The sequence below is a fragment of the Callithrix jacchus genome, chromosome 1 (assembly GCF_049354715.1).
Source record: "Callithrix jacchus isolate 240 chromosome 1, calJac240_pri, whole genome shotgun sequence".
Classification (NCBI taxonomy): Eukaryota; Metazoa; Chordata; class Mammalia; order Primates; family Cebidae; genus Callithrix; species Callithrix jacchus.
The window spans coordinates 205,321,896-205,348,161 of NC_133502.1; the positions used below are offsets into that span (position 1 = coordinate 205,321,896).

General features: G+C 41.4%; 1 protein-coding gene across 8 annotated transcripts in view; it reads right to left on the minus strand.

Moving 5' to 3' along the window:
• Positions 1 to 26,266, minus strand: part of LOC144577990 (uncharacterized) — a 206,605-nt gene that overhangs the window by 155,177 nt on the left and 25,162 nt on the right. For 5 of the 8 annotated variants that reach the window (XR_013522902.1, XR_013522892.1, XR_013522895.1 and 2 more), the window contains one exon: positions 21,666 to 21,850. The exons of 2 other annotated variants lie outside the window; for them this stretch is intronic. Coding sequence is in view for 2 of the 6 variants with exons in the window: in XM_078339246.1 (XP_078195372.1) it covers positions 21,666 to 21,708 (43 nt within the window). In the remaining 4 variants the exon portion in view is untranslated. Of the gene's footprint in view, positions 1 to 7; positions 7,864 to 21,665; positions 21,851 to 26,266 lie in introns of those variants that run through there. One more of the 8 variants, XR_013522904.1, reaches the window with a different exon arrangement.

Genomic DNA, 26,266 nt, shown 5'->3' on the forward strand with positions numbered 1-26,266 from the left:
GCTAAGGAATAAATAATATGTGGGAAAAGTGGAATTAGTAAAGAATTCTTTCAAAAAGTTCATCAATAATGAAGGGAAGACAGTAGCTTGAAAGGGCTTAGGGTTTAGAGAAATGGTTTTAGGGTGGAAAACATGAGTATGTCTACAGGTTGTAGGAACTAGTGATAGGGCAAGATTATCAAGGTAGGAGGGAGGAAAGAAAATAAGAGCTAGGACTATCTAATTTAGATAGTTAAACATATGTCAATACTTGGGGTGCATAATACAGTGTGTTTCTTAGTATAAAGCTACTATTAGGAAGCAGTTACCCAGTGAGAGGCAACTTTTCCCAGCCTCCCTTGCAGCTAGGTAGGTACATGTGATCAGTTCTAACTAATGGAATGGAGTGCAAGTGGTGAAGGTCTCCTCTGAGCCAAGGTGGGTGAGAAGTGGGTATACATTCCCTACTCTTTCTTCTCCCATTTGCCAGCTGGAGGCAGGGCAATTCACAGTCCTTAGGGATGACAGCACCACAAAACACAAGCAACCTAGGTTCCTAAATCACCACCTGGAGAAAAGTCTCCCATTAATAGGAAAATCAGTGTTATGTGCCTGAGAAATAAAGATTGTCTTACGTCACTGAAATATGGGAGTTTATTTGTTTTAACAGCTGTTGTTACTCTAATACAATCTTTATATTATGTATACCCTGATCTCATACTGCTGGGTTCCTGCCACCTGCTAGAGATCTCAACTCCTGCCAGACTAACTCACTAATGACCATCTGCCTGGCATCTGTCCCTTTTCGACTAAAGGTCTTTCATTCATTGAACACAAATGTATTTATCACCTACAATAGGTAATGCAGTTGGAAGGAGGTAGGGATGCAGCTACGTACATAATGAACCTCTGTCTTCATGTAACTTATATTCTAATGGGGTAGACAGTCAATTAACACATAAACGTAGAATATAATACCAGGTAGGACTATGATATGCTATAAGTAAATAAAGCAAAATGACAGGACAGAAAGTGGTGGAGAGGGTGTGGTGCAATTTGAGTAAGATGATCACAAAGGCTACTTGGAGGATGTAACGTGGATGAAGACACTTATGTGAAGTCACGAGACAGAGACAGAGGTAGAGGAAACATAACTCAAACAGAGGGAACGGCTCATGCAAAACCCTGGAGAAGAGAATGCGTTTGGCATCTTTGGAGAGCACCATGGCCAGTGCAAGGTGAGGAAGGGGCAGGGCAGTGATAGGAGGTGACACAGAAAAATGATTAACAGCCAGATTATATGGGCTGACGGAAGCACTCTGAATCCTGTCCTAAAAAATAGGGAGCCCCTGACTCTGTTTAGCTTCAGAGGCAGGGAAGGCTTCACTAAGCATGTTCCAAGAGCCTATGCCTTCCTTGAAACATGTCCAGTTTCTCGGACTCAGCTTCTGTCCATCTGTTCCCTGCCTTGTTACCCCCAACTCTCCCCAACCTCCAGCACTGACCAGCCAGGCTGCAGGGTGCATTTGCTAAGGATAAGCAAGGCAGAGGCATTTTTCATGGAGAGGTAACTCTTCTGCAAAGAAAATAAAGCTCATACATAGGATCACTAGCAGAGAAGCAGCACCCACGAGGTAGTGAGCACTAAGTCTATATTTGATCTGAAAAACATGCAGACAGGCGGGCGGGAGCCCAAACACAACTGCCTATGCCTTATGCGATTGCAAGTGAGTAATTTTGCCTCCTGGAGTTCCAGGAAGTTCCTCCAGCTCTGAAACAGAGCCATCCCTCATACTAGAAGGCTGCAAAAATACATGAAAGGGGCTCGGGGGCCTCCACAGGTGGTAGCACTTTTAACAATCACAATAACTCGCTTTTGCAAATTGCACTTCACTCATTCCATCTGTGTCAACCTCCTGACATCAATCTAAGCCCACAACTAGCCAATTTTATTTTTTAAATGAGGAAAATCTGACCTAGAGAGGGGGAAATAATATGCCTAAGATCATGAAGCCAGGGACTACGTTATTTTTGTGAACCCCAGTTTTAAAATGTATTATTCTTCCCTGCTTGAAATTGTCCATGGGTATTAAAATAAAATTTGAACCCCTTCTTATATCCTTCAAAGTTTTATACCAGAGATTATCAAGCTACAGCCCACAACCTGATCTTTTTGGGCGGGGGGGAAGAATCTCTCACTCCATCACCCAGGATGGAATGCAGTAGCACAATCTCGGCTCACTCCAACCTCTGCCTCTGGGGTTCAAGAGATCCTCCTGTCTCAGCCTCCTAAAAAGCTGGGACTACAGGTGAGCACCACCACAGCTTATTTTTGTATTTTTAGTAGAGACAGGGTTTTGCCACACTGGTCAGGCTAGTCTCAAACTCCTGACCTTAGGCGATCCACCCACCTCGGCCTCCCAAAGTGCTGTGATTATGGGTGTGAGCCACTGCACCAAGCCAATGTGATCTTATAAATAAAGTTGTATTGGAACACTGCTATGCCCATGTATTTACATATTGTCTGTGGCTGCTTTTGTACTATGTCAGGAGTGCTGAGTAGTTGTGACAGAGGCAGCATGGCTCACAACGCTGAAAATAGTTACCATCTGGCCCTTTACGGGAACAAGTTTGCAGACCTCTGCCCGCCATGGTCTGTCCAGGCCAATCTTTCCTTTCTTATCTCTTTTGTTCTCTCTTCTACTCATAAATTTCTAGTCACATTGATCTTCCTTCTCTTCCCCAAATAAACCCAGATTTCTCTGCCTCAGGGCCTTTGCACTTGCCATTCTCCCTGCCTGGACTGCCTTCCCTCGCCTAGTGCTGATCGCCTTTCCTTTTCCAGGTCTCACATTGCTGATACTCAGGAAGACTTCCCGTGATCTCCCCACCTAACATGGCCTGGTCCTACATCAAACTCGCGCTGCTGCATTCATTCATTCATTCATTCATTTATTGGTGGCATATATCACCTTTTATGTTATCTTATTCGTTTATGTATTTATCGTCAGAGTGTCCCACTAGAATTAACATCTCCATGGGAACAGGCACTCTGACTGTCTCAGTCACAATTAAATCCACAACATTAGAATAATGCCTGACACACAGAGGATATTTCATAGCCAAATGCTAAACGAATGAGCAAATCAAAGAATGAACGAACACATCCTAACTAATCCTTAGTTTACACAACAGGCTTTCTCAACCTTGGCACTGTTGACATTGGGACTGGGTAATTCTTTGTCTGGGGGTGTCTTGTGCATTCGAGAATGGTGCGGGGCATCCCTGGCACCTGCCTACTAGATGCCAGTAGTGTCCCAGCAACCCCCACTGAATTGCGACAATGAAAAATGTCTCCCGACATTGCCAAACATTCCCTGGTGGATCAGGGAGACAGGAACTCAGCCCTGATTGAGAAACACTGGGCTACATGGTTTAAAATTTCCCTTCCAGCTTAAAATATAATAGCAAACTTTTACCCAGGTCCACAATTACTCCAGATTTCTAATTAATTGTAGCCTCGCCTATGGGTGACCTCTGCTTTAGGGCTAGCTCCTTGACAAGTTGATGAAATTGCTCCTTTACGGAAGTATCAGCATTGTTTTGGAAACAAAAGTCCAAGTTAGAAACTCCTTTAATGATTTCAGTAGGGAATGATTAATAATGAGGGAGCCAGAATGTACAGAGCTAGTAGTTATTACCCCATTCTGGACTGGCATAAACGTAAAGAGATTTTGTTGTGTGGCAGTGAGGATGGCAGAGGGGAGGAGGCAATGTGGACAGAGAGGCCAAGGGGCTCTCTTGAGGATTTGGCCATTTACAGGGATCAGAATTATTAATGTGAGTGTTTTGTTAACTCTTTTTCCATGACAAGAAGAAAAATGGAGGAGCACAGAGATAGAGCAAATGCTCGGACTGGCAAGGGCTGCCTGCAATCTCTGGGGTACGCAGGCGAAGGGAGGATGTGGAAAGTCATTTAGTGATCTTGTTTTCTGCAAGGAAAATGCTGAGTGCAGGGAGCCTGCTGGTGCTGCAGCCTGGCTCCTGCCGCTCCTTCGATGTAGGCCTGGTCAATGTATTTTTCTCAGTTCCCGGAGATGGATTCTATTTTAATAGCTCTGGCCCCCATGGGGAGTAGCTTAATGTGCCACCCAATGGATACGGCCATGTCTCTGAAAAGGATGGTTGCCCTTCAGCAGGTGACCCATGAGGAGGAAGTCAGGCCAGGAAAGGCCGCCTTGACCCCTAAGCAGCATTTTCTGATAAGAGTGAGAGCTGGACAGGAGACACTGGGTAGCTTAGTCGGTGTCTAAGAACCAGGCCACTGAAGTAAGTAAATTTCTCCCAGACTGATTCCCCGTGGATCTTTTTTTTTCCTTCTGACAACCTCCAGGGACTGATCCTGCTTCCTGGTCTTCATCACAGCTGCTAGAACTTCCTCTAGTTTTCACACTTTGTCTCTCACCAAAGACTAGTTTCAGATCAGGATACAGTCCTGACTCCCAGTTTTCATTGAGGAAAACAAGCACACTGTCTTTTTATTCTTAGGGTTTCAGGGCTGAGAATTAGACAGGGGTGAATGATAATAGTACAAAAAAGACGTAAGTCTTCGTGGAATATGTTGTTTTTAATTTTCTAGCACCCATTCCCCCCTTCTAATTGTAACATTTTGGGGGAAATCCACATTTGAGGGGAATCCACTGCTCCCTAACTCTGAGTCTTTGGGATCTGGGTCTGGCTAGCCTCAGCCACACTAGATTCAGGGGTAGTCATGAGACCCAGACCTGCGCCAATCATGCTATTCCATCCTTCTGTTCAGTCATAGGCTCACAGGTGGACAAATGGCCCAGGTCAATCCAATCACCACTAATTTGAGGACTTACCTTGAAGGTAAGGGAAGAGCAATGTTCCACCCCCTAAGTTGGGATGAAGGGCAGGAGCTGATAGAAACCACATTGCCACCACTACTGGGAAGCCTGCCAACCAATTCAACAGTGAAAAGAAGAAGATGAGGTGGGACGGCATGACTGCATCATGATGACCGTGTGAACCTCTATGTACAGCCACACCTGAAGCTAGCCTTGCTCCTGAACTTGTCAATTACATAAGACATAAATTACATAAAAGGTTTAATTTTTTTTTCTCAAGCATATTAGGGTTACATTTTGTATCTCTTACAAAAAAGGATCTTTGTATTTTAATTGACACGCTCCCAGATTCCCATACGTTTCTCAGAGACATGGCCTTCGGTCAGTGTTTGTTTACTTTATTCTCTGTGACTCCTGAGTCCTGTTCTTGAATAGTAGGTGGATAATCATTCCTAAGAGAACTCCTTCTTTAATCTCAATACTGGAAGCATCTAAGTGTGTGTTTTTGGAGTTCTTCATATGTTCAAGACACTACGCTTAGTTCTTTACCTAGGTCTTTCTTTTTCCATTTAACTCAGGTTATAAGAATATGTGGTAGATAGTATCACCGCTTTTAAAGATGAACAAACTGAGATTCAAAAAGCAAAGTATGTGCTGAAAGATACAGCTCATCAGTGGCAGGGTGAGCATTTAAACCCAGATCCCCTCTCCCTTGTCATATAATCTCCTCTCCCACTGAAGCCTATAATATCTCTAGTACTCACACAACATTGTAAGATGAAAGTTATTTTCTCGTCTTCATCCCCATGTTATGGACTGGAGATACCCAGCCTCAAAAAACTCAAAACAACTTGCCTGAAGTTGTACGGTTCTTTCAAGAACTGTAGGAGGCCAAATTTCCTCCCAAGCCTCAAGTGAGAAATTAACCTCTTAAGAGCTTTGCTTTCTCCCTTCCCCATATATCTCTGCTCCATAAAAAGAAAGCTCTTCTTCTCCAGCATCTGTTTCCTGACTTTTTAGTGATCACCATTCTAACCCGTGTGAGATGGTATCTCATTGTGCTTTTGATTTGCATTTCTCTAATGACCAGTGATGATGAACATTTTCTCATGTGTTTGTTCGCTGCATAAATGTCTTCTTTTAAGAAGTATCTGTTCATATCCTTCATCCACTTTTCGATGGGGTTGTTTTTTTCTTGTACACTTGTTTAAGTTCTTTGTAGATTCTGGATATTAGCCCTTTGTCAGATGGATAGATCGCAAAAAATTTCTCCAATTCTGTAGGTTTCCTGTTCACTCTGATGATAGTTTCTTTTTCTGTGCAGAGCTCTTTGGTTTAATTAGATCCCATTTGTCAATTTTGGCTTTTGTTACCATTGCGTTTGGAGTTTTAGTCACCCCAGAACTTAAAGTATAATTTAAAAAAAAAAAAAGAAAATTATTCTTGGGAAATCCCATCATATGCCATCCAATTAAATGCTTGATGCTGAAAAGCTCAACTTCCATTAAAATAAGATGCTTGAAATCTGGGTCCATGACTTACACATCTTCCGGGCACCCAGAGGCATAGCAGGTGCATCATAAATATCTCCTGAACAAATGAGGAAATCCTACACTCTTTCCTTAAAAACCCTCTGTCTAGATCTTTTGCCCAAGTGAAGTCCATGGAGATTTCCCTGGGAATCCTGCTAAAAATGCAGATACCCAGATATGAGCCCAGGCCTGGCTAATCAGAACATAAGGATTAGGCACAGGAATCTGTGTATGAGCAAGCACCCAAGCGAGAGCTCTGTGCATCAAAGTGTCTCCTAAACAGCAGCCAACCTGAGGGAAAAGCCTGTGCTTTATTCTTTCATGTAGCCCATTTCTTGAGTGTCTCCTTTCCAAATTGTACCTTGCTGACTATTGAGAATGAACAGTTACCAAGGACCCTGCCCTCAAGGAACGTGGAAGAGGATAAAGAGAATATAGAAATAATGACAAAAGCTATTATTTACTTACAAGGCTGTCACGTTTTTTGGAACATACAATGGGAGGATTTGATCTTGTCTCAGAGTATATATTCGTGTAGAGGGAGTATTGTAGGTCTCGTGGACCAAACTGCTTTCATGCTAGGCTCTGAAGACTAGGTATTAACTAACCAGATAAAGAGAGAGAAAAGTATTTCAGGCATAAGGAACAGCATATGCAAAGGCCTTGAAATGGAAAGGTAAAAGAAAAAAAAAGATTATAGAAACTAAAGGAAAGGGAGAGGGTCTAGCTTGGAAAGACAAGGTAAAAGTGCTGTGTTGTAATGCTAGTGAGGAAGATCATGGAAGGGTTTGTAAAACACAATCAGATTTCCATTTTTAAAATATCCACACAGCTGCTTTGCAGAGAAGAGATAGGAACAGGACCAGAATGGAAGCAGGAAAACCAGTGGGGAGGCTATTGTGATCCAAGCAGGATATAAAGTGATGTGGATAAGGAGACAGACACAATATACATTTGGGAAACAAAAATGGAAATCTTGGTGATGAATCAGACACCATGGTAAAGGAGAAGAAGGAGTTGCAGATGACTCGATGCAAACACACCAGAAGGGAACCAGGCTTCAGTCAGGGAATAGGGAGGAGCTTCATTTTGGAAATGCTGAATTTAAGTGTATCGTAGACAAGGCTCAACTACAGGCAACAGAAACCACTCTTGCTATTTTAAGCAGTAATGGATTTAATTCCCAGAATTATGTGTTCTCTCAGTTATCTTTTACCACATAACAAGCCACTTCAAAACTTTGTGGCCTATAATAAGAACCATTTACTTAGCTTACAGTTCTACAGGCTGTTGATCTGAACTGGGCTTAGATGGGCAGTTTTTCTGGTCTTGGCTGGCCTCACTCTTGTCTGTGGTCACTTGTAAATGAGCTAAAGGGGCATTGATGGGCTACTGGTTGAGGGTGATGTGGATCACTAGGCCACATCTTTTTCATCACTTAGCAGGCTAGCTTGGATGACGCACATGATTCTTGGAAGAGCTGGCTGCAAAAGAGAAAATGCACACAATGCCTCGTAAGGTGTGGGCTCAAATGGGCACAATGTCACTTTGTTGCATTCTGTTGGTTAAATAAAGCAAGTTACAAAGCCAGCTCAAATTCTTTTTTTTTGAGACAGAGTCTTACTCTGTCACTCAGGCTGGAGTGCACTGGTATGATCTTGACTACTGCAATCTCTGCCTCCTGGGTTCAAGCAATTCTCTGTCTCAGCCTCCTGAGTAGCTAGGATTACAGGTGCCCACCACCATGACTGGCTAATTTTTGTATTTTTAGTAGAGATGGGGTTTCGCCATGTTGGCAAAGCTGGCCTCGGACTCCTAACCTCAGGTGATATCCCCTGATACAGGCGTGAGCCACCACGCCCGGCCTTAACCCGATTTCATTGCAATGCCAGCTGCAAGGGAGTCTGGGAAATATAATTAACATAATATATTGCTAGCTTTCCAGCCTCACTAGTATAGGAAGGTACTCTAGAAGGAGTTTGGAACGAATTATGGGTGCCAGACCACCACAAATAGCTCAAGGTGACTGTGAAAAAGCCATGCAGAAATGATACAGAAGCAACTGGATAGATGTTAACTGCCACTCAGGTAGGAAGCCCAGGCTGATTTCTGTTTGAACAAGGATCTGAGTAATCTGGGAATTTATCATTGCCTGCCTAGGTCTCATACCAAGACCAAACCTCCTAACCATTCTGGAATATAGTTAGCATCCTATCCCATCCTCATTTCACAATGCTTTTTGCTTTCCTTTAATTACACTAAGGAGGAAGGAGTCTAAGCTTGTTACTCGACAGCTTTATGAATTTGACCATCCTCCTCCCCCCGCGCCCCCCCCTCCGCAACAGCCCTGTTTTTTTTCCAAGTACAGCAAGATGAGGAGCATTTATCTGGATAGATTAATCTTAAAAGTCCCTTTCAACAATAGATTCTATGAGCATTCCTTGCCTCTGTTACAGAGGTACCATTTATCCTCCTGATCCTGAGTCTCTTTGTCAAATGTATGCTTCCCATCAGGTGGAAGGGCTTATTCACTTGACACTTAACAATTACAGCAGGGGAGGAGCACTGGCTGCCTGCCAGGTTATCCTGCTCCTCACCCCTGCTGAGCAGCAGCCCTGCCTCCCTCCTTTCTCTTGCCCCATTTCACCCCTCCCACATACGGGTGCCCATCCAGGACCAGACCTGGTTTCAACCTGGGGGACAATTATAGGACATAATTCAATTGCCATCAGTAGACCCCTTATTACTCAGAGATTACTCAGGGACCAGTCTGGTGACTGATGAAAATGTTTGGGAACCAAAGAGCTTCCTCCTGTTGGATTATGCAATGGAACTAAACGATCAACTGAGAGAGGTAACCAAAGATAGAAAAATCTAAAAATGTAAAAGTTCTATCTCTTTGTCTAATCACAGAATATGAGAAATAATTTGGCCAGGGTAGTGCCCCAGACATAAAAATGAGTCACATGTGTCTCTCTATTTGGAGACCACACTTAGTGCACTTAGCAGAATGGTGGGCACTGCATGTTTTATTGTCCTTATTACAGGTCCCAAATTGCTTTTTACTCCAGGAACTGACATAATGAGTCCTCTCTCCCACCTCTTGTGCCAAATTTTGGGCCCGAACTAATAACTCCCCTATTTTCAGTCATCACTCCCTCTAAGCCATCATCCAACAATTATGAATGATCTTCCTGAAATGCAAACAAGACTGTTTTTCTCTGTTGACAAATCTTTGATGATTACCTTTGTTCTCCTCATGCTCTCTCCTCTGCTGGCCTCATCAGTCTTATCTCTTTTTACAACTCTCTCCTCCAGGATAAACCTCAGACATGATGTACGTCCTATGATTTTCTAGAAACACTAGACACTAACTGTCCCATTCCTTCACATGTGCTTCTTCCTCTACCTAGAATGTTCTCTGCCCACTGCCCCAACCCTGAGTCTGACTTTCTCCAGCTCCTGCTTTGGAACTTTATCCAACTTTTGTCACCACTGTTTCCCGAAAGCCATCTTCAGAGTGGGTTCTAAACACAACAACTGGGATTTCCCTGTTCTCTTCCTAGAGCAGAAGCTTATGAGGGTACATAGTGCCTTAATAGTTCCCAGTGTCTGCCCCAGTAAAGGCACAGAGTAAAGGTTGAATTTTAAAAAGAAAATGATAGTCAGGGCACAGTGGCTCATGCCTGTAATCCCAGCACTTTGAGAGGCCGAAATGGATGGATCATCAGAGGTCAGGAGTTTGAGACCAGCCTGGCCAACATGGCAAAACCCTGTCTCTATTAAAAATACAAAAAATTAGTGGGGTGTGGTAACAGGCACCTGTAATCCCAGCTACTTGGGAGGCTAAGGCAGAAGAATTGCTTGAACCTGGGAGGCAGAGGTTGCACTGAGCCAAGATTGTGCCATTGTACTCCAGCCTGGGTGACAGAGAGAGACTCTGTCTCTAAATAAATAAATAAATGGAAAAAATGAAAGAAATAAATAAAAAGAAAATGATGTATATAGAAGGAAAAGAAGGAAATCAATAAATTAGAGGGAAAAAATGGTCTCTGAATATATAAAGTCTTATACTGGGTATAAATGTGTACCAAATTTCAAAACAAGCCTTTGGATAAAATTCACAAATGGTCCCAACAACACGGTTGTGTCTTGGTCAGAGATGAGTATCCTTAACATCCACACTAACTCTGATGTCCAGTCATCAAGGGTACTCAGAGAACAAAACAAATGTATAGTAGCCCAATCATTTCTCCAAATTGGTCAACAAGTACTTATTGAGCAATTGTTATGTGTCAGGCATCATTCTAAGTGCTGGAAATTCAAGGGTAAATATGTTTCAAAAGGCTCTGCTATTCTTGGGCATGTGTTTAAGGGAAAAGACAGTCACTAGACAAGGGAGCGTGAAAATAAACAAGAGAACTCTGATAAGTGCTATGGAGAAGCCAAACCTGACAATGGAATGTTGAGTGACTGATAAGGCTGCTCAGAGGTCAAGACATCACTGAGGAAGTGGCAATGAGCCGAGTCCTGCCTGGTGAGAAACTTTGGCAAAGAAAAATGATGACAGCATCAGGGTTTTAGAAGATAAGACAGCAAGTGCAAAGGCCCTGAGCAGGTGACACGGTTGGGACATTCAAAGACAGAAGGACAGCCAGTGTGGCTGGAAGTCAGTCCGCGAGGGGAAAGTGGTGAGGGCTGAAGTCCAAAAGGTCTGCAGGAACTGGTGATGTGAAGCTTCATGGACCATTTAAATGTGGGAATTTTATTCTAAGAGCAATGGGAAGTGATTGGAGGTGTTAAGCATTGGGATGGCATAATCGAAAGACCACTCTGGAAAGTAGGTAATGGGGGCAAGAGGAAAAGAATCAGTCAGAAGTCTATTGCAGCAATCCAGGTAAGAGGTGATATCAGAGATGGTGGAGCCTCAGAAGATGTAATGGAAGTGGAGATGGTAAACAGTGGTCAGATTCAGGAGGGAGGGTTAGCCATCAGAATTTGCAGTTGTTGGGGGTTAAGTGCCCTTAAACTGAGAATAAAGAAATTTGGAATGTCTTGTAATTGTTTTGACTTGAGCTACCGTATGGATAATGTTGACATGTTGAAATTGAGATTCTAGAAGAACAACAAAGCTGGAGAGTAAAGGTGATACCTTCGCTGATGTTCTGCTTGAGATGTTCAAAAGCTGCTGAATTGGACATGTGAAACAGACAGATGGATATGGGAGTCTGGAACACAGGAAGGTCAGAATCAGAGCTAATTTCTGCATTATCACCAAATACATGGTTTACAAAGGCTTAGACCGGATCACTCAAGGCGAGGATACAAACAAGACAGGAAGCCTAAACTGAGTCCAGGGCAGTCTAGTATTTTGAAACCAGTCAGAGGATAATAAGTCAGCAGAGGACAATGACAAAGGTGCTGAGGTAGGAGTCAACGCAGGAGAGGGTGGTATCCTGAAGCCAAGAGCTTCAGCAGCTGAATAGAAGAGGACAGAGAGGTCCAAATCACCCCTTCTGGAAGGACATTCAACCAGTGACGTCATTTCCACAGAAGAAGGGAAGGACTTGCAGAGAAAACGATGCTGAGTATATAACTACATGATAATCAATAACCAGATCAGGCAGAAGAACAATTTGGTTCAAACAATAATTATAAGCTAAAATTACAGATCATGGTTTGCATTAATTTTGAGAGCTTAAGCTAGAAAGCCTCAGTCCCAAAAATAGGTAGAAAACAAATGGACAGAAAAAATTCACTGTGTACTCAACTTCATTCTCTGGATAATGTCTCCAAAGTTTCCACTCATTTTTTTAAAAGTCTTAATGTGTAATTCATAATTGCTTTGCAATGCTTTCAACTGTAGCTAATCAGTTGTAATTTAAAGTGAAATGAGATGCTTTTGCTATAGGAGGCAGAAGAACACCACAGAAAGGAGAGGGTTGCTTCAGATTGTTCTAGATGCAGTGGTTCTTAACCTTAAAACTGGGGAGCTATAGATAGAACTCAGGGGTCTATAAACTTAGATGGCAAAACATTTTATTCACTAACCTCTGATAGTTGGCATTTCCTTCCATATCTTTGTCACCAAAATAAATCACAAATATCTTTATATTATAGTTGTTGCAGATATCTGGAAATGCCTTTTACAGTCATCTACTTCAAAGAAGACCTGCATCTAAGTTTTAATATTTAATGCATGAATAAAGAAGTACATGCACTCTTATATAATAATTTTGGTTTGTTTTCTTTTATAGCTTTCTTAATAACTGAATTTAAATATAATTATTTGGTACTCCTTTGTGTTGTATCTTATGCATCTAGAGTCCATAAGCTTCACCAGACTGCCAAAGGAATCTCTAATACAAAACAGATAAAAAGACAGTGTCTAGAAGAAAGTATGGCCCAGTGGAAGAGAATCGCTTCGGGAAGGCAAGAGATGATCATGACAGCAGGAGCAAAACTGATCTCGAGGAGAAGATATGCAAGAGGTGAGATACCACATGTGAGAAAGGAGAAACTCTGCCTCACAAAATCCAGAAGACATGAAGTAGGAGAACTCAAAACTTCATACCTGTTTGTACACATGGGCAACAAAAAAAGGAGGGAGTCCCTTTTTTGGGAATAGACTGAGGCAGAAAATCCCAAAGCAGGAATTTCATAGTAAAGGTTTAAAAAGACAATAGTGCAAGTGAAGGATTATTATATGAATGGTTCCCAATACATGGATGCCAGACTTAGCAAATAAAAATATAAGATAACTAGTTGAATTTTAATTCCAGATAAACAAAGGGTCATTTTTAGTAAAACTATGTCCCAAATATTGCTCAGGATGTACTTATACTACAAAAATTAACAAATGACTTTTAGCATTTGTATTTAAAATGTTATACTAAAAATATGTATCTTTAGTATAACATTTTATAAGTATACATTTTATACTTATACTAAAGATATATATTTTTAGTATAACATTTTAAATACAAATTACACATTTGTATTTTAATATTACAAATGTATTATATTTTAAATACAAAGTATAACATTTTATACTTATACTAAAAATATATATTCTTCACTTACCTGAAATTCAAATTTATACTATATTATACTTACAATAAAATATATATTTTTAGTATAATTACACTAAAATATATATAAAATATATTCATATATAAACATGTAAAAATATATTTATTTATGTTATATGTAAATATATATGTAAACATATATGTAAAAACATATTTATATATAAATATATGAATATATATTTTTAGTATACTTATATTAAAAATATGTATTTTACTATACTTATACTAAAAATATAAAACATTTAAAAACATCTTTAATATTTAAATGTTAAAAAAAACATTTTATACTTATACTAAAATATATATTCTCCACTTATCTGAAATTAAAATTCAACTGGTTATCTTGTGTTTTCTCTGGCAACTCTACCAACAAATCATGTCTCCCAGGAGTCACACTTTTTCATAGTCCCCTCCCATAGTGCCCTGACCGTGTGACATGCTTTGTCCAATGAGCTATCAGCAAATACAGCACAGGTAGAGACTTCCTAAATGCTTGCACAAAGAAACTAGTCCTCTTGGAATGCTGCTGCCACCATGTGAGGAAACTGGGTGTAGCCTTGTGGAGGATGAAAGACCCCCTGAAGAGACAAGTTCAGCTGATCCAGCTGGTTTAGCCCCAGCTGACCTTCCAGCTGAATGTAGCCATAGGAGCCCAGCCCAGCTACAGAACCTGCCAGGCAGGCAGCCCACAGAACCATGAGGAATAATATAATAAAGCATTGTAGTTTAAGGCCATCTCCACTGCCACTACCTCAGCTGGGGCTCCATCAGCTCCTGCATCACCTCTCACCTGGATTGCTGCAATACCCTTCTAATTGATTTCTCTCTTTCTCCTCCTGTCTCCCTTACCTATTCTTTATATACCAGCTAGAGTAACCTTTTGATGAGATTATGCCATTCCCATGCTTAAAACCCTCCAACTGAGTTTTAGGGGTAATTTATGTAGCACTAGATAAATGATACAGTACACCTTATTATAATTCACTTACTGAAGATTTCTGGAGCACCCAGTATGTGCTAAAATACTATGTGAGCTATAATTCCCACAGTGCTGTGATTCACCTACATTAGAATCACCCACATTTTATTTGTTAAAACTCCATATTCATGGACCAGTCCTATTGAATTAGCACTTTAGAGGTAGGACTGAATAATTTGCATTTTTAACAAACCTCCCTGGGGATTTTTAATCCTCTGTAGAGTTTGAGGATTACTGCATTAAAGAGACACAAAAATCTATAGACATTGCTGTGCCCTCAAGCTATGCAATCCAGGGAAGGAGACAGAAGGGTACACAGGTACTTATAATACAAGCCAGAAGGAAATGAACGCCAAAAAAAAAAAAAAGAGGTTAAAGGAAAACCCCATAAGCCACAAAGAAAGATGAGATTAACTCTGAGGGGGAAATACTAGAAGGTTTTACAGAAAAAAGACCTCAGAGCTAAGCCTTATAGCCTGAGTACGCATCTGCTCAGGGGAGTAGAAAAGTGCTAGACTAAGAGCTTGGCTTTCTGGGTTTGGGTCTCAGCCATCATTTAGGGTGCAACTACTCTTTGTAAGGTAATGTACTAGGCTCTCTAGAACCACTCTTTAGAATAACTCTTTACAACAACTCTGCAAGATTAGGTGCTATGGCCTTGTGTTTTAATAAGAAAAGAGGCTCAGAGAGAGGGTGTCACTTGCCAAAGGACACATAGCTAGAAGCTGCCCCAGTGAAGGTGCAGTGCCTGTCTGACTCTGTAGCCCAGGTACTTTTACTGTGTCACACTGCTGACCTCAAGGAGCTAACTCAGTCTTCTGGGCCTCCATTTTCTCATTTCTGGGATGGGACAGAGCACACAAGATGATTTCTGAGGCCCCGTTATTGAAGCCAAATCAACTCTACTCTAGATAATAACTGTACTTGCTGTTGAAGGGTAAATGGGTTCAGTAACTAGAAGAATGAACCTCACCCTTAAGGATTTGTTGGCATGTATCCAATCCAGAAAATACCAGATGAGAGCCACCTGTCTGTCACTTTCAAAAACTGTAGCTCTAAAGACCTGCCTACCTCTTGCCATAGGAGAAGAATGAGAGGGAAAGATAGGATGGAGGGAGAGAGGCAGGCTAGTAAATATTTGAGTAACTGAAAGGATAAAGAAGGTAATGAATGAATGACACAGAAACAGAGGGCTGGGGAGCCTTGATAAAATGGCCTCCAGTTCCTCAGTCAAATTAAGAGGAAGGTCATCTGCTTGAGAATTGGGGAAATGCATTAGGGAAATATGCATTCCAGAGACAAGAAGAGTTTTGCAAGTGTCCACAAAGACAGGCAGTAAGATAAGGTATACATGTGTGGCAATGCCTACCTCTGCAGCTTCGGCTTTTAAGGGTTTAAAAGGAAGGGCAGAGAAAAGTAGAGGGACAGAGGAATCCCAGAAGGTGAAGGGGCACCGAAGAAGCCCTAAGACAGTGATGGCAGCCCCATCACTGGGAATGAAGGCTGAGTGCAAGGCATATGACACTCCCTGCCCTATGTTCTGTCCAAAGTGGTTGAGAAGCCACTAATTGATGATGAGATAAACAGAGAGAGTTCAGTGCAAAAGGTTAGAGAGGACATTAAGGCGCCTGGGTAGTGAAGTGTTGGGATCATTAGATTCTCAGTCTGTGCAGGTTAATGTGACGGTCAAGGATATCAGCCCATGCTGAGAGCCCTCAATTCTGTACCAAATTAAGTCAATTCAGATCATTTAATTAACTGTTCTGAAGCTTTCTCTCACTTTGAAGAGAATAAAAATACTTCCATTTTATTCTGATTTCACAGAAAAGTAGACTATACATGTAAGTGCTGCAAAAATTATAAAGTGTTCTTAAAATGCAAGAGGTTGCTGTTGTTAACCAAGAAAACCTTCCAGAGGAGGAGTAAAGAACCAGGACATACACGCCAAGCACCAGGCACTTCATAAACTGTGCCGCATCATGCAGTCAGCGCAACCCTAAAAGATGTGTTGTTATTTCCACTTTGCAGGTAAGGAAACGGAGCCGAGATCTCTAGCCAATAGGAGACAGAGCCCCATACAGTGTCTGGCTGGGTGCTTCCCAGACTGGGATTTGTGTGTCACTGTTTGATTTCCCTTTCGGGGCAGTATCCAGAAAGGTCATCTCTTCAAATATTTGCTGTGCTACAGCATCTTTTCCATTGCCAAAAGCCACCCTATTGATTGAACCCAATTAAAAGAATCCAATTAACAGGAATCCAATCTAGCACTTGACTTTTCAATAATGTTCACTACTACTGCTTCCTTCTAGTTAAAAGGAGTATTAAATTCAAATATGTCTTGGAAAGGGGTATTAAATTCAAATAGGCCCCTAATTGAGGCTCTCTTCCAGTGGTAATAATGATCAATTGTATTTATATAGAATGTTGTTAAAGAATTCAAGGCATCACATATTGACCTGCATGTTTGAAGCCAAACCTTCTATTGTCCCCCTACAGTTTCCCACCCTTGGGTCGCCTTACCAGTCTGCCTCGTCTCAGCCAACATCACGAGCATTTGTTCTACTGCCAGGTCCAATGTTTAGAGGCATCTTTTTGTTTTCCCTCACTCTTTCCTTGTTTCCCATCCAACCCTGGGTCCCATACCCATCCTCACTGCCATCCCCACATCTTTCATTTATTTTTCTGCCCAGGCCTTCTTCCTAACTGGTCCCCCATTGCCAGTCTTAGCCTACTCTTATTCTCACACAGTAGCCTAAGCTACCTCCTCAAGACATAAACCTGTCAGTCGACTCCCTGCTTAGACTCCTCCAGCCATCTGGAGTTACTTGTATTGTACCAGTGTTAATTTGTAGGTTCTCATCAATGTACCATGGTTAAGTAAAATATGATCATTAGTGGAAACGGAATAGAGTATCAGAGAAATCTCTATTATCTTTACAATGCATTCACAAATATAAAACTATTTCAAAAAAATTATAAATGTTTTTAGTCCTCCAGTTCTCCAAAGATGTTCCTTCATCTTGGACTAGGACTGCTGCAGACACTGCTTGTAACTAGTCAGTGTGCTTACCTCTTTCTTGTCTTACACCTCACTGTGGGCTCCATGAAGGCAGAGACATGGCCTGTCTATCTCATCACCCTAACATCCTTCATCTCTAACACAATGTCTGGAACATGGAACATGGCTGAAATGATTCTCCTGTCTCCTCCCCATTGCCCTATAATGCAGTTCCTAGATGGGCATTTAGTGTCTCTAATGTTCTCTGTGTCTGATACTAGGATTTTCTTTATAAGAGAGCAGCCCCTTAGGGGCCTGGAAAAACATGTCTTCATCAGGGTTATCATGGAAATAGATAAATTGTAAAATTTCCTTATATTTTACAAAATTGACCTCTTGAGCAAGATTGATTTTTTTAAATGAGAAAACTCCCTTGCTGCATTCATGTCCTATTTTATGCTCTTCCCCAACACAGCCCATTAAAAGGAGCTAGAAAACACAATATTCGGAGATGAAAGAAATCAGCTTGCCACTGAGACCTTCGTTCCTAATTCAGGAAGCTGTGTCTCAGGGGACATCCTTCCATCATCCCCTGAAAGCTTTTGATATCTTGTGACCCTTAGCTCAGCATTTTGGTGCTTGGATTTCTTCCCTTACCCCCTATTCTAGTTCTATGGATCAGGCAACTATTGAAATTACAAAGATTCTGCACATCACGCATGGGAAGGAGGCAGCCTTCAAAATACATTTTGGTTCTGTTTAGCGAATAAGTAAACGTGATACAAATAGCTGCCATTATTGCACACTTTGCTGCATGCTGTCACTGAGCAAAGCGTTTGCCTTATATTATCTCATTTGATTCTTCATGACGATGTTGTCCCAATGCCTAGAACAGGCACATCGTAGGTGCTTGATAAACGTTTACCTATTAACAAATGAACAATCCTCCAGCACAGGTATTGTGAATATCCGTGTTTTATAAATGAGGATCCTGAGTCTTAGAAGTACCAAGTAGTACCAAATAATTTGTGAAACAAGCAGACACAAGCAGAAAGTAGGAAATCCAGATTGACTCTACCTCAAATCTTTCCAGTTTAACAGCCCATCACCACAGCCCTCCAATTTCAATTCCAAAACTCACTTTGGATACAGGTTCATAATATTGCCTGCTCTTAAAGTACTTAATACTCCCTCAAATCTAAGGACTGTCATCCTCATACCCAGGACTTCTCTACTGATGTTCCAGATGATTGCATCCGCATTCTGTTCTAAATGAAAGAACAACCTCATCAAGAGAGCTTTCTTCAAAGTAGCATTTGCCCTTTAAATTTGACAGCCATCTGACACTGTATTTCCTTCATTAGTTCGGGGATGCTAGATTTCCAGTCTCTTTTATAGCCAGTAGATGTACAGGGAATACTTAGAGGTTAGGAAGTCCAGATCAGTTTGTCCGAGTAACCCAATGGTGAAAACACTGGTTTGACTGGTGTTCTCACCAGGCTGCTGATCTGAACCCAGGAGAGCAGAGTCAGCTAGCCCTCCTAGCTCACAAGGCATCCAGCCTCCACATGTGGAACAAGAAGCCATGGTGAGGGGTGGGCGAGGAAACCAAGGCAAGGAGGTACATAAGAGAAGCATCTCTTAGAAAATGAAAAACAATGACAGAAGTCCTATTTATTGAACAGGACAATCATGTAGGAATTGAATGGGAATGGGGCCCCTGGAGTTATACAATGTAGTGGACCAATGCACTAAACACCTTCTGCAGCTTCCCCCAATTAATTCTCACAAGAAACCTTTGTTTAAACAGTATGATTAGGTACAAATTCAATGAGGAAAGTCAGGCTCAGAGAGATCAAGCATCTCACCCAAGGCTACACAGCTACTTTATGACAGAAGAACTTTACCAACTATTATGAAAATCAGAACGAATATGGAAAAGGTCTGTGTAGTGGTGAAACGGACTGGTAATACAGTTTGGATCTGTGTCCCCATCCAATCTCATGTTGAATTGTAACCCCCAATGTTGGAGGTGGGGCCTGGTGGAGGTGACTGAATCATGGGGATGGATTTCTCATGGATGGTTTAGTACTATTCTTTTGGTACTGCCCTTAAAATAATGAGTTCAGCTGGGCACAGGGGCTCAAGCCTGTAATCCCAGCACTTTGGGAGGCTGAGGTGGGTGGATCACGAGGTCAGGAGATCGAGACCATCCTGGCCAACATGGTGAAACCCCATCTCTACTAAAAATACAAGAAATTAGCTGAGCATGGTGGCACGAGCCTGTAATCCCAGCTACTCAGGAGGCTGAGGCAGGAGAATCTCCCAAACCTGGAAGGTGGAGGTTGTGGTGAGCCAAGATCGTGCTACTGCACTCCAGCCTGGGTGCCTGGGTGCCTGGGTGCCTGGGTGACAGAGTACTTGTTTCCAATTCAAGAAAAAAACAGAGTTCTTGCAAGATCTTATTTAAAAGTGCATGGCACCTCCCCCATCTCTCTCTCACTCCTGCTCCTGCCACATGAGACGCTTGCTCCCCCTTCACCTTCCATCATGCCTGGAAGCTTCCTGAGGCCTCCCCAGAAACAGATGCCTGTGTTATGCTTCTTGTACAGTCACAGAACCATGAGCCAATTAAACCTCTTTCCTTTTAAAATTACCTGGTCTCAGGTATTTCTTTACAGCAATGCAAGAATAGCCTGACACAACTGGGCTTTGGGAAACCTGGGTTTTGGTCCAAGGATTCGTCTCACTTGGTATGTGTTCATGGGCTAGTCTCTTCCCTACTCTGAGCCTCAGTCTCCACCTCTGTAAAAGGAGGAAACTGAACCATATTGGGCAATTTCATTGGCTTACAGCCTGTGGGTAGCTGGTGTTTAGAAAACAGAAGAGGGGAACTTAGAACAAACAGAAAAATGGAGAAGTCATACAAGGATCACAGGAGGTAATACTTGACCTAGGGTTTAAAAGACAAGTAAAAAACCGGTCACCACTATAATCCCAGCCCAGGTCTATAATCCCAACACTTTGGGAGTCTGAGGCAGGAAAATCTCTTGAGCCCAGGAGTTCAAGACCAGCCTTGGTCACACTGGGAGACCCTGTCTCTACAAAAAATCAAAACATAAAATAAAATAATAAAAGACAAAATAAGGGTTTGTTGAATCACATAAAAAAGGGGGATTGGGATTTCCAGCACTGGGAAAAGAATACTCTAAGGGCTAGAAGTAGTAAAGTGGTAAGCATAATGATGATGAATACTCCTGGCTCTGAAGTCAGAAAGGCTGAGGCACGAATCGAGCTTCACACTTCCCAGCTGGAGAGTTATCTAGTTAACCAGTTATCTCTGTTCTCTCATCTGTGAAAACAGGGATACAGTAGAACCTACTTTATGGGTATGGAGAAAATCCAATGAGATTAGCTACATAGTTCCCGATCTAACATAACCACCCAGCATTAGTACCTGCCTTTACTATGACTTCATTTTTGTCTCAAAGGCTTGAGCAAATATCACATTCAGGGAAAGCAACTGGGTTGTTGCAACTGTCCATCTACCAACACAGCAAACATTTATTGATAGCACATATACAGCAGATACGTTCTGAATTAACGGGGATGGGAGGTAGGAACAGTGAGAGGAAATACAGTGGGGGTGGGGGTGGTGAGGTCGAGAGCCTACCATGCTAAAAAGAGGAAATGACCATTATCTTGCAACTATGGTGAAGCCTAGAAGGATTTTAATGTAGCAGATGACATCGCAGAAGAGCAGGTTGACTCTTCCACAGGCTTGACTATTGCAGAATAGACAAATTGGAGTCAGGGCAATGAGTCAGAATGCAGTGTATGCTCAGGGCAACTGAAATGCTGCCCTGACTTGGGGTAAAGTTGGGGGCTGTAGGTGGGGGCAGTGGTGATGGAGATGAGATGGTAGGTGCAAAATATATTAAAGGGATGGAAACTACAATACAGAACATGGTGACTGATTGGATGTTGGAACAGAAAAGAAAATAAGGATGTGAATATATAGATGAATGAATGGATGGTTGGATGATAGGTTTAGATGTGAAGCAGCTCAGTTGCTTTAGACAAAATATTTTTCATATCCCATGAAGAGGCATTTTTCAACTCCTCAAGAGTCTCCCAATTAAGTGACACCCATTTTACAACCAGGATATTTGTAGCATACATAATCTAAAATACTTTGAGCTTCAGAATTATGCTTACAATTTTTCATATGTTGGCCTGTGAAAACCCCTGTGGGTTGCATCGTGCGCAAAGGAAGTTCCACTGCAATGGAAGACGAAAAACCTCCACCTCTGCAGCTTATTCACTGGTGGGTCTTGGGTGGATTGCTTCTCTTCTCTGCCTCTCTGATGGCTTTTTGTTTTATTTGTTTGTTTGATTTTAATCTATGAAATGAAGTAATTGGGTTAGACGTTATGGGAATTTCTACCCAGACCTAGCATTTCCTATGTAGAATTAGATGTCTTATGGCATCTGGAACACCAGAAAGTGTGTTTTATTAAATTTGTTTACATTAATAAATAGGTCAAACACTTACCTAGGTGTATATTCTAATTAGGATAACCTTCCCTTTAAATGCAATACCTTATTTCAATTACTAGATTGCCTGGATTTGAAGCTGCCCTGGAAACTACTAGCTGTAGAACCTTACACTGGTAATGTAATCTTACTCCATAAATTATTACTTTTTAGAAAATATTTGTAAGAATAAACAAATGTGTCTCTGTTAAAGGTTATAAAACAGGAAGCTACTGGGCTAGGCTTCAGTTCAATTCTCTCTCTGCAACCTGCTCTTCTGCTCCTATAGCTGGAAAGACTTTGTCTTCAGTTATATTACTGAAATGAGATAGAATGCCTACATTTTCCAAGCATTACATTCCACCTGGAAACCTGGGGTTGGTTTGGTAGGTACTCCACACCAAGCAGGCACTATCCCTTAGTATTTCACTCTACCGACAGCTGGACTCCAGAATCCTTGGAACTTTATCTTACCATAACCTGAAATCATGATCACTGCATACTTCACAAATGTATTTTATAAATGTACTTTACAATGCATACTTTACAAACATACTTTACAATATGTTTGCGTGGGCACTGTAAATTCGATTAGCTATAAAAACTTTCAATCGCCATAGATGGCAGAGTGGCAGAGCCCAATTTTCAACCTACCGTTTTTTACAAATTGTTCTTCCTCACCTGTCATCCCACCTGAAAGTTCGCTATAAACATTTGTTTTATACAAGTCCTACTATAAAGCTAAACCTTAAGTTTTTACCAGCTAATGCCTGATTACTTTCCAAATCCACCAGAATGATAAGCAGACACGAAAATGAATCTGGTTATGAATTGATCAATTGCAGGGAAAGGAGCCAATGAAAGGTAATTCCTACTATGGTACAATTTTCCCAAGGGTTCAGACCAGGCTGAGAAGTGCAGAGAACTGGGTGCACAAACTTGAACTTCACTCTAGGGGTTTTGCTCATCAGAACTTACATGACTGCAGAAACACGATGCCAAACAAACTCAATAATTAATGTATAAAAATGTCCAAAGACGAAGACTGTGGAATCCGCTCTGTGAATCAAAGTTCTTTTTTGTTTGTTTCCTTCCAGCTGCCAAACAATTTCCATGATAATAATGGCGGCCAAAAAATAGCACCAACATGGTGTCAGGTATTAAATGTCTCTTTAAGAGACTCTTCAGATGCTGAACATTTGCACTGAATGCACTGAGATAAAGCAGCAAATAGATTTTCCTCATCACTTTCTCCAAACCTTAACAGACCGAAAAACAAAGAACAGTTTCTATGAAAACCTCACTCGGGCTGCAGCTTATTAGCCTTTCATGTCCCTGAAGCTAGAGGGGCACACAACAGAATTTCAAAGCACAGAGAGGGTGGATTGGCTAGAAACAAACACTAGCTTGACTAGGGTTAATCTTCAATATAAGAAGTCATATTTATCTCCAAGTGTGGGGCAAATTACATTTGAGATGAGTTTGGGAGGCCACCTTTCTTCAAAAATCCCCAGTACATACTTCCTACAAAAATGAATTATCTGCCTCCTATCTTGAAGAATTTCATCTGAATATTCATCACTTTGGAATTTGGAGAGATGAGAAGGTTTGAAAGACACAGGACTCCAGTTTTACAGGATCTGACTCTGTTGGTGAGGAATTTTGACTACATTTCTGTGACTGCAACCTATGAGTCATTTGAATGAATGCTTTCTTCTCACTCAGATATCTCCTCAACCTTCACACCTTCTTCACAAACCTGGTTCCATGGGATGTGAGACCCAATAGTAAATCTAGTGGGAACTACTGTGGAGAGGTTAATGAAAATGCTTATTCCACGAGACATAAACTGAAACTTCAGAGAGAAAATCATGTCACCATTAATAGTTTGTGCTTTGGGTTTGCAGTTAGTAGATCTATGAATTTGGGCAAATTACTTGGTCTTTTCAAGGCTTATTTTTCTCATCTGAAGAATGGAAATCAGAATATTATCCCTGAAGGGCAAACATAAGTCTCAAAAGCACTCAGCATGGTGCCTTGCATCTTATAAGTGCATGATGAACATAAGGTACTATCGTGAGTGAACAGAGAACAGAAATAGAATTAAGTAGAATTCAGAAAATGGGCATGGCACCAGCTCTGCAGTCCTCTAGACTACCTACAGCCCAAGGCTGTGAACACCCCACCCAAAGTGAAAGAGAGAAAAGGAAAGTGGTTTTCTTTTTCTTTTTTTGTTTTTTTGAAACTGAGTTTCACTCTGTTGCCACCAGACTGGAGTGCAATGGCACAATCTCGGCTCAGTGCAACCTCTACCTCCCGGGTTCAAACAATTCTCCTGCCTCAGCCTCCCTAGTAAATGGGACGTGCACCACCATGCCCAGCTAATTTTTGTATTTTTAGTAGAGACAGGGTTTCACCATGTTGGCCAGGATGGTTTCAATCTTTTGACATAGTGATCCATGTGCCCTGGCTTCCCAAAGTGCTGGGATTACAGGCATGAGCCACCGTGCCTGGCCAGGAGAGTGGTTTTCTATTGGAACTTCATGAGCTTGAGAACAAGACCCCCTGTCCCGACTTTCCTATCTCTGTACCATTAATGCCTGTGCAGGGCTTGGCACATAGAAAATGCTGAATGAATGAATGGATGAATGAATGAATGAATTGAATGAATAAATGAATGAGCCAGTCAAAAAATCAATGGCATTAAAACCGTGGTGGCAATGAAGATATTATTTAGTAAACACTAAACATGTATTTAGTAAACATATATATAGTATTTACTATATGTCTAAAACAGAGATAGGGTTTACTAAATGCCAGATACCCACAGCAAGCACTTTAAATAGATCAACTCATTTAATCATCATATCAGCTCTGTGAAGAATGTCTTGCTATTATCCTTATCTTAGAGAAGATGAAACTGAGACACAGAGGTGGATATTAATCTTTCCAAGATCACACAGCTAATAAGTAGCAAAGCTAGGATTTAAATCCAGGCAGCCCAGCTCTTAATTCCATGCATTTAAATCTAAATGTTACCTACCTCAAAAAAGAAATTTACTAATTTTTTAAAAACTAATTCTGAATTTGGACAAATAGTAATACTCAGAATGTTAAACTTTTGGTTTTCTGCCTTCTAGGCTTTGTCTGTCCTTAGTTAAGGTGCAATGATGGCTTACGAATTTATAACCTGCTTTTAAATGGACTGGTGATTAACTCTGCCACAAATCTCTTTGTAAAGAACTCTTATAAAGTAAAGATTAAAAACACATGTATTACTGCTAGCGATAGTGCCCAAATCAAAAGCTGGAGTTCCTCTTGGCACTTTCATCATAGGGTCTGTGACAGCACTTTTCTCCCAGAATTTGAATGTGGACTATGGAAGCTGATGATGTTTAACTGGGATCTACACCCCGATTTTATAGGCTCAAGACCGTTCCACTGCTCCCATCTCTGCATGACTGCCCTCTACAATCTGCTCACTGCTTCCTTCTCCCAATCCCTTCCCCAGCTCCCAGGCAGGGGTCTATTTAGACAACTGCTACTGATCATAGCAGGGAAGAGTAAATATTTGGGTTTTTTTTTTTGAGTTCTTGTTAGTTTATTCCTCTGGGGCCTTTGAGTTACAATTTACAGACAGTGGGTCTGTATTTCTCAATAGCTGTTCATAAAGTATTATAGCTGAACCTGTGCATCCTCTGCCCATTGCTTCTATCTAAACACAACATTTATTAAGCCTACAAAACATGGTGAAAATAATATAACAAGGTATAAGAGTTGGAAGCCTCTATTTTCTTCCTGAGATTGACCTGCAATACACAAGAAAGTCCCCTCGTTCTCAACATTGCTTCACCTAGAAATATATGGGCCAAGACAGTGATTTCAAATGTAGCTGATTGGTAGTATCACCTTGGTACTTTAATTTAAACACAAATTCCTGAATTTTCCCCTTCCCTACTGGATTACTGAATTGGACTTTCCAAAGGTAGAGCCCAAGATGTTATGTTTTTGTTTTTGAGAAAGAGTCTTACTCTGTCACCCAGGCTGGAATGCAGTGATACAATCTTGGCTCACTGTAACCTCCGTCTCCCAGGTTCAAGCAATTCTCATACCTCAGTCTCTTGAGTAGCTGCAATTACAGGTATGTGCCATCACACATGGCTAATTTTTGCATTTTTAGTAGAGATGGAACATCACCATGTTGGCCAGGCTGGTCTTGAACTCCTGACCTCAAGTTATCCACCTGCTTAGGCCACTCAAAGTGCTGGGATTACAGGCATGAG